Source organism: Hippocampus comes, unplaced genomic scaffold (genome assembly GCF_001891065.2).
Source record: "Hippocampus comes isolate QL1 unplaced genomic scaffold, H_comes_QL1_v1.1 scaffold130, whole genome shotgun sequence".
NCBI classification, from domain to species: Eukaryota; Metazoa; Chordata; class Actinopteri; order Syngnathiformes; family Syngnathidae; genus Hippocampus; species Hippocampus comes.
Genome location: NW_017842057.1, coordinates 1,862,143 through 1,872,030, shown reverse-complemented (window position 1 = coordinate 1,872,030; position 9,888 = coordinate 1,862,143). Strand labels below are relative to the sequence as shown.

General features: G+C 41.3%; 1 protein-coding gene across 1 annotated transcript in view; it reads right to left on the bottom strand.

Annotated features, from left to right (window-relative positions):
- Positions 1–9,888, bottom strand: part of si:ch211-158d24.2 (multiple epidermal growth factor-like domains protein 9) — a 58,520-nt gene that overhangs the window by 44,010 nt on the left and 4,622 nt on the right. The window contains exon 2 of the mRNA XM_019860968.1: positions 7,429–7,633. Within this exon, the coding sequence (XP_019716527.1) occupies positions 7,429–7,633 (205 nt within the window). The remainder of the gene's footprint in view (positions 1–7,428; positions 7,634–9,888) is intronic.

Genomic DNA, 9,888 nt, shown 5'->3' with positions numbered 1-9,888 from the left:
CAGTTTTCTTGCCAGTTGCGAGTAACTGTCCCGTTGATCACCGATGTCTGGTAATTCTTGTGCATACTGATGGATTTGTTGCCATTTGCATTGCTTCCTCGCTGGATGGTGGCTTGTCATCAGGAGTTGAATCGATGCCTTGTTTTTTAAAGCTTCGTAGATTTGCATCTTTCCGACTCCAAGTGTCTCCTGGATGCTTTTAACTTTGTGTCCAGCCTTGCTCAAACGGATGCATTTCACTCGCTCCGCTCCAGTCATTACAGTTCTTCTACGTTTCGATGCCATGATCTACACGACGTAAGTGAATAAAGTTAAAATCTTTCGCAATTGCAGTCAAACGCACGCCAATTAAAAAGTCACTTACACGTCTTCGTTTCGAATATAATGAATGTAAACGGCGAAGCGAACAGTCTGTTCTGTCGTGTCGAGTGGGTGCTGCTTTTAAGCTAGTGCCGCGTTCTACAGGACGTTAAGTGAATAAAGTTAAAATCATTCACAATTACAGTAAAACGCATGCCAATAAAAACTCACTTACACGCCGTCGTTTCGAATCTGATGATCGAAAAACGCGAAGTGAAAATGTGTCTCGGTGTCGTCGTTCCGTAGCATCGGGGGGGCGTTGCGTGTATTTAAGCTCCCGCGGCATGACGTCTCCATCCGGGTTACGGGTCGTGGAATTTCCGCTTACGTAAGTTCCGGTAACATGTAATATCGTAGTCAAAATGTTAATGCACAGGCTTTTGTTCCGGGTGAAGGATATTCCTTTTCATAGAATTCCGGGGATGGGAATATTTACTGTATATGACATCTAACATTATTGTAATACAGATTAATCGATTGCTTTACAAAAGGACCATGCAAAAAATAAAAATTCTATGTTTTCATTGAATTTGACCTCTCGTCATTGTACTATTCAAATTGCCTAGCGTGTGTAAATATTATTTCTATTTTACTTTTAGAATGCCTACAATACTATCCATCCATTGTCTAATCCGCTTTATCCTGACTTGGGTTGCGGGCATGCTGGAGCCTATCCCAGCTGTCTTCAGGCAGTAGGCGGGGGACACCCGGAACTGGTTGTAAAATACTATCTATACATCTATTTTCCACCGCTTTAGGGTTTGCAGGTGAGTTGGAGACTCTTAGTAGGGCAAGAGGTGGGGCAAAAGCAAAACTGGTCGACAGCCAATCGACAGGTAGTATTGAGGAAAAGTGATTTTTTTAAATTCAGTCATAGATTTGAAAAGACACCCCCCCCCAAAAAAAGAAAAAAAAAAACAGCAACACTACTAAAACCACAGCGAAGAGAGCACAGTACTGATCCAGTAATATGATAATCTAGACCTTGACTTTTCGCAAAATGCCATAAAAGAGATCCGTAAAGATTCGCTGAGTCTGATAGTTCACTGATTGTGACACAATGCTCGCACACGTCAATTCTCCCCTCCAGCTCACTGCGAGATGCGCATGGAAGATTGCTTGCAGCATCTAAAAGTGGAACTCATCAGATTTCCTGCTATGCTGCACTTAAGGCATTTGAAAGTTGAGTGTCTGTGTCAGTGACTACTTCTTACATAAGAAACATGAACAACTGTGCGAAATTATACATATTGCCGCCTCATCGACTCTTTTGACCAAGGGCTATTTCTCATGGATGTGTAGGATTATGATAGTTCAGACCTTAAACACCCATGTACATCCAGTGGTAAAATGTCTGGGGACACAACTCCCGGTTAATTCATCACCAAAGAAAATCTGCACGTGGCAAATAATAATGCAAGTCTGTGAAAAATTTGCATCCAGGCCAAATATACGTTGTTTCACTTCAGTCTCATAGGTAGTGGTTATTTGCAATACAAAATGATTTACAACAGACAAACAACTCCCAGAGACGTATTCAAAGTTCAAGTTGTGCGCGTGCGTGCGTGCGTGTGTGTGTGCTACTACTGTACTATGCAGTGACACAAATGAATGATTGGATGATTTTTGCAGTTTTGTAAACCAAAAAAACCCAAGCTGCTTGACCTCATTTGCTGAATTTACATGCCATTTTAAGAGAGGTGTGCTTTTGAATAATGTCTGAGAATTTTGCATCCACTGCTCATTGAGAGGCCCGTGAAGGTGCGGCATAGAAGGTTCTGTGTGTGTGTTCTTTCTGATAAAGACCTACTGAATACGGTCTGTCTTAGACTGTCTGAGCCTGGCCACTGCCAACCCCAAATAGCCTAGCGGGGACCCCTCTTGGAGCTAATCACTGTGAGTACACAGATTAGCCAGCTTTCCAAACCCCGAGCCTCCTGTTGCTTTCAACATTTCTCTCATTAAGAAATGTGAGGCTTTTTAGGCTGCTCAGCGCTTAGGGACGAATGCAATATGGTGGCAGTGAAAACTTACAATAGACTTAGTGAGGTGGGTGACCTTATGCGCAGAGGTCTTCCCCAAGAACATTGTGGAGTCCTGGAAATCTCAAAGTGTGAAGATAAACTGCTCCTGGTTTCAAAGTTTGATTCCTATAACCGGTACATTTCTTGGGGACTCCGTGTTTAGCAATTTCCAATGCTGCCATTCTAGTCAACAAAACTAACAGTTTGCCAGCTTTGATGCTGTTTGTAAGTAACTCTGTTATCAACGTAAACAAGTGTCCTCGTATATCATAAAAGTGAGTCCACCTCTAACATTTTTCTATCCATCTCTCACATCTTTTCATCGAACACCGGAGAAATAACATTTTGCTACAATGTAAAGTAGTCAGTGTACAGCTTGTACTATATAATAGTAAATACATGGCTGATATAACAAGTCTCCACAGCCCTGTTGAAATGCCCGCCTAGTGCAAAATAAAACATGACACCAAGATTACTAATTTAAAAACTGTTTTCATCGTTATTATGACCTCAGCAGTTTTGTTAAGTTGGAAAAACAAAATATAAATGTTCAATCATACGTTACATCACCTCCATCCACAATAACAAGCCAATAATATTGCATATGCACACCCTCAAACTAATAATTCAAGGCAGCACATTTACAGCACACAAGCTTTTGTGGTCGGTCTCCTGTGCACAGGCCTCTTCAGGTCACCCCTCAGATGTTGGATCGAAGTGTTCAAAATTCCCTAAGGCCCCCAGTTCCAGGTGGAGAAAAACAGCTCTGAACCATATGATGCTACCGCCACCATCCTTCAATGAGTTATGGTGTTCCTTTGGTTCTTTTTGATGAGCAGTGTTGTGTATCCGCCAAATATTCCTTTTGGAACGATTGCCAAAAAGTTCAACCTTGCCTTCATCAAACCAAAGCACATTTTCCCACAAACGTTCAGAAGATTTATAGAGTGTTTTGGCAAAGCGAGGCCAGGCATGGATGTTTTTCTTTGTGAGATAAGGCTTCTTTCTGTCTCGCAGAAATTCTTGCAGCATCTTAAATGTTGCTGTTGGCATCGTGGCACCTTCCCTGAGCTTTTTTTCTGGGCTTCTTTTCATCAATTTGAAAAGGGACATCCAGTTTTTGGTAATGCCACAGTAGTGCCACATTATGTACACTTACTGACTTCAGCCTATTTTCCATGGTATATGTAATGCCTTGTACCCGTCTCTTGACTGGTACCTTTGAACAATGACATCTCCCCCCAAAGCTGTGGAAGCTCTCTGCAGAATGTGGCTTGTGCTGTTCGATGTAACTATAAAAGTGACAGAAAAAAATCTCCTAGAACAGCTGAATTTTGTTTCGGTTACTGTAAATCAGAGGCAGATGCCATGATGGTTGACTAGTTAGTGCGTCCACCTCACAGTGCAGAGGTGCAGGTTCAATTCCGGCTACGGCCTTACTGTGTGGAGTTTGCATGTTCTCCCCATGCCTGCGTGGGTTTTCTCTGGGTACTCCGTTTTCTCCGACATTCCAAAAACATGCATGGCAGGTTAATGGAATACTCTAAATTGTCCCGAGGTGTGATTGTGAGTGCGCATGGTCGTTTGTCTACGAGTGCCCTGTGAGTGGCTGGCAATCAATTCAGGGTGTACCCCACCTACTGCCCGAAGACAGCTGGGATAGGCTCCAGCACGCCCCGCGACCCTCGTTGAGGACAAAGCGGTTCAGAAAATGGATGGATGGATGGATAGCGGCAATTGTGTCCGGACTCCCATTTAAGATGAGTTTGAAAGTTATTGGTTAGTTCTACACACAGCCACATCTCCTGTTATAAGAGGGTGTTTAGACTTGATCTGTTAATTTTTAATGCAGGACAAACATAGAGCCTCAATAATATTTAAAAAAAAAAAATGTGTGAGTTGAGTTTTGTAATTTAAAAAAATGCACAAAATGAGTTTTTGCACTTAATGTTAGTTTCCGGTTCAGCAATTGTGAGCCATCCGTGAATGGTAATTTTTATGCAAGAGAGCCCAATGCACTGGAGTGAGGAAAAGGGGCCGGGGGGAGATACAATCAGAGAATGGGGTTATTTTGTTGTTTCTTTTAACCCTTTGTTAATGTACTTGTACATTAAGAGCATATATATAAGAGATATTCAGAATTTTTGTCAGAAGGAAGTTTGTGGATCTCTGTGGCCCCTGAGTAGCAAAAATTGAGGCCCCCACCATCCTTTAAATTGCCAGTGCCTTATCTAGGCTATAAGAAGATTGCCAACAGCATGAAATTAAGCTGCAGCACTGTGGCCAAGACTATACAATAGATTAACAGGAAAGGTTCCACTGAGAAAGAGGCCTCACATTGGTTGACCAAAGAACTTGAGGGCACAGACCCAGAAGCTGTCTTGGAAAAATAGAAGTACGTGTGCTTATAACATTCCTACAGATCGTGAAGGGGTGTGGGGTAAGCCTCTCTATGAGCCTCATTTATTAATAAATGCGTAGAAATTATGTTTTTTTTTCACAATCTGATCATTATTTGTGTGTACGCATAGTCTGACAAAGTTCTAAATTTGTAGAGTACGCAAAAATTCAAGTGCAAAGATACTGATGAGTACAGATTTGAGTGTCAATTGGGTGTGCAAATTAAGCACAATTTTGTGCATACATTGATTTAGTGAATGAGTCCCAATGTTCAGACCCTACGCCAGACACTGCATCCATTTGGTCTGCATGGCAAGCCTCTTCAAAAGATCATGCACAAAAATGCTCGCCAACAGTTTGCTGAGGACAATTAGACTAACCATATGGCTTACTGGACCCATGTCCTAAAGTCTGATGAGACCAAGATAAACTCACTAGCTTCAGATGATGTCAATTGTGCCAGGCGGCAGCCAGGTGAGAAGTATCTTGCCTACAATCAAGCATGGTGGTAGGAGTGTCATGGTATGGGGCTGCTGGATGACCGCTGCGAGCACTGGGGAGCGTCAGTACATTTGAGGGAGTCGTGAGAAAATGGCAGCAGAAGAGGACTTAAGACTCTTTCCTTAAAACAAGGACTATAACAAATAGTGCCATCAACCAACTAAACGAAGATATGGTGAGGAAAGTATCTCGTTCAGATGAGAAACTTTCTCATTAGGTTGAGAAATGTTTTTGTCCTAACAAGAAATTCTTTTTTTCCTCCATGTCACTTTAGGGGCTACGGACTATTTGGTATAGTCCTTGTTTCTTTCTTTTTGTTCCTTCCACTTTAGAGGCTCCGTAAGTTACTGTACATGGATAACTGTTTACTCTATCAAATTTGAAAAATCAACAGAGAATATTTTAAATATAAAGCCAGCAGTAAAAGAGATTGTGATGGTAAATAATTTCATATATGTACTTGACGGTCACAGTCAGACATATGCCTCGTTTCAGCTTCACACTACGTAGTCCGTTTGCCACAGCAACCTTGGCCCCAGCCGCTTTCCGTTTGGTACAGTTGGCTTTCAACGACAAAAGAAGATTGTGTCGACTCAGTCGTCAAGGAAAAATGGTGAAAATCAGTCGTCTGAAGCCGCAATGAAGGCATCAGTCGGAGAAAGACAGGCTAAAGAGTAACAGCAATCACGAGGAATGAGGACTGTCTCATACTTTAGCTCAAATGTATACTGTATTTTAAACGTAGACTTAAAATTCAAAAGTTGAAAGACATGAACAATCATGCAACATAGCCTTGTCACTACACAAAACACCAATTATTACTTTAAACCGAGAATGATACGAAAGTACAACACATCAAAATGACAAGTACTGCTTGAAATCAATGTAAACATGATTAAAATAAAAACTTGAAACAAAGTTTGCGACTGCTTTAAAACTGCTGGCTCACAGTAAAAGTCTGTGTGCACCAGACTTAGATGACTTGAGTATCCCACTTCATTGTACCGTAATCTTTGAAATGAGTATAGCTGCGGTATATTTCTGGACTTTGCTGTGTACAGACGCTCCCCGACTTACGAACATTCGAGTTACGAACAACGGTACATATGAACATTTTTGCGGGTACAGGTATGTCGAAAAATGTTCTCGGACAGAGAAGCTGTAAGTTAGATTTTGTATTGCGCGCCTTTTTCCGAGTACTGTAGTGCTTCTTTCCGCCGCTAATACCGACGTGAGGCGCTGTGAGAGGAGGAGGAGGAGGAGGAAACGTCTGTCCCCATGAAGAAATTCGAGACGGAACTCTTGGCCGAGGGGTTTTCGCTCATAGATAAAGCCATCACACTCTTCGAGCAGCAAGAGCCAAATATTGAACGTTGCACAAAGGCTGCAAATCAAATGAATGATGCCATACAGTGCTACTGCATCATTTATGATGAGAAAAAGAAGAAAACTGTGCAATCGTCATTAGATTGCTTCTTTCGGCCAGTTTCTACTACACCCTCCAAGGAAGATACTCGTCAACCCTCATCTTCTTCTCCTGGACCCTCAACTTCTTCCTTCATTGATGTTACGGAGGAGGAAGTAACTCTTGAAGCCCATTCCAGTGGCGACGAAGACCCTCTTGGCCCCATGACATAAAATCCCCCTCTTCCTTCTCCTCCTCCTCCATCAAATCCTTAAGCCTTCGAGTACATCTTCCAAAAGTAAGTTAAACTTCATTTTATTATACTTATGTAAACCTTAAACATACATTCCATACAAAATATAGCACTGAAGCAACTTACAAACGAATTCACCTAACGAACGATCCTTCGGAACGTATCTCGTTCGTAAGCTGGGGAGCGTCTGTATTGCCCTTGCTATAGAGCTGCTTTATTTGTATTTACAACTGTACTTACAGTTGTGATTAGAGGTTTACATACACTCATCATCGGCATGAACACCGTATTGATGTTGGTCTTTTCATGATTTATTTAAATCGTTCTTTTTCCAAGACAGAATTATTATACATCACCTACATTTTGAGTGATTTCATCATGATACCATAGACACAAGGTGAAACAATCACCCGCAACACACACTTGTGATATGGCAGACGGACAGTGTCCATTAAGTCAAGCATTGAAGCAGTTGAGTCTATTACCTGTCACACAGGTGGGTCACTGCACCGAATGAGTCACAGGTGCAGGGCAGGCAGCCGCTGGTGCCATTGGTAAAGTAGCCCTCCTCACAGTCATCACACTGTAGACCGGTGTAGCCGTCCAGACATGAGCATTGACCAGTGCTCCGGTTACACTCATCTGGATACAAAATCCCTTCTCCTCCAGTGCTGCAGTTGCAGAAGCCATCTGGGTAGACAAACAGGCATGTCAATGGCTGAGACAAAAGGATGGAAAAAAAAACCCCTGCATTTTATGTAAATGACTGAATGACATTTCATTATTTGGTTATTAAAAGTACTGAATAAATGACTAAATACAGAGAAGTGCGTACATACATACAGTACATACGTAGAGCCAAAACCCGTGCGCAATTGACGCCCGTTGAAATGCATTATGGAGGAAAAAAATAATTAATTAAAACCTAAAAAATTCTGAATAAATCACTGATAAACATTCAAAATCGGAGGGGTGTGTGAAAAAACATGTAGATTTAAACATTTGAAAAAAAACCCACAGGTGACTATGCTTAGAAACCTTGAATTATTAACAATTGTGGCACAAAAGCTTCCTGGAGTGAACAGAATTATGGTTGATGTCATGTCTTATTGTGCAGATCTGATCAACGATGTCATTGATCTATTGGCAAATTATGGCATTACAATTCAACAATTCATTAATTTTGCATAAGATCCAAATTATCTGCCAATCAAATGCAGCCAATCAGATGTGTGTACCGGTAAGTCTTCTTCATTTAAATCTGGGAGCCTCAGACACATTACAGTTTATTTGAGTATTAATTCCTTTATGTCGCGACAACTGTATTAGGAAAGTATCAAAACAAAAAAATTGATACATGCAAAATGTAATCTGTGGTAATACCGATTCAAGTGTGCACGAAGGTGAAAAAGCATCTTCGTAGATGGAACCCTTTTGACATTTCCTGTTCTACACAATTATCATTTATTCCACTTCGCACACAACATACTATACAGTGCACCCATGCAAGCTGTGAGCAACATAATTGACTTTTGAGCGTTATCCTGCCATACATACAACAGTATTGTTTCGCAGTAATGTCTCGTCAAGAAAGAGCGCTAGGGCACAGCCCTTTCGCCCAGCTAAGTAACACTGAAAGGGATAAAAATTACCGGTAATGAATGAAAATGACAACAACAAAAAAAAACAAACAACCAAAAAATACTTAATTTACTTTAAAATATATGTACACCTGTTTTTAGGTGAGCAACTAAATAGTATACAGTTAGTGGTGAGTAAAATTTAAAAAATTTGAGTATCTCTGGCGTCTCAAACGATGACTTAGTCTAAGTGTGGTCGCACAGCTCATTGTCGATAAAAGTGTGATATGCGCAGTCAGTCCTCGTGCAGGAACAGAGTTAAACAGAGTTACTGTTAAAGCCAACATCATTACCTCCCTGACTCTGAGTGTTTACTTCTGGGCACTTGCCACATTCAGTGTGGGCGGCCAGCACGTTGGCATGGCAGCCAAAATGGATGCGCCTCAGCCAGCCTTCTACAGTGAATCTAGTGCTGTCTTCAAATTCAACTTAGAGAAGTCACTAAACATATTTTGAGAGAAGAATGTAGGGCGCAGGCCACGTGGATATGACAAGGTCTGGTGGATTTATGAACTTAATCAAAGGTTTCTCAATCAAAAAGTATAAAGTGCAACTACACTTGTCACTCCTCCTGGACATGCTTTCAGCTTTGATCTTAAAAAAGGCGTGGCCGGGTTCTGTACGGTGGGTCACTGCATACAGGATTATTGGTGGGGGGTTTTTGTTTTGTTTTTTAACAATTTTTGTTGTTAAAATAAAAATATATAATTCCAATGCATTTCACAGGGCGGCAATTATATACAGATTTTCACGGGACATATTTTGTTCAGTTCAAGATGGTGTACAAAAAGAATCCAGGATATGTTGACGCACAGATGACCTTGACAAGCACTTAGTAGTAATCTATTATTTATCTGATCTCAGATTCAGTGCAGCGAATGGTGACTACAGACCTCATTAAACCCTATCTCACACTCATACTTGGTTCACTTCACTGCACAACAGCTGAGGTATTTGTATGCTGGAGAAAAATAAAATAAAACAACAACAGACCTAGCTTTGAGATTAAATGAAATGTGAACCTGAATCTGAATATATTCCTGCTCTAGAATCCGATTCAGACCTTGTTGCTCTTCTGGTGTTATTTGCACTTTTATGTTACTAAAAAAAGGCCTGTGGTTACGCAAGCCTGTAGTGCTTACACTCCCGGGCTCTTTGCTACAGGAACAGGCACAGAAGAACTGTCAGCCCTGATGATGGCAAACAATGTGTGAAATTCAGTTCATGCATATTCCACCTCAAACACTGGAACACACACACACACACACACACACACACACACACACACACACACACACACACACA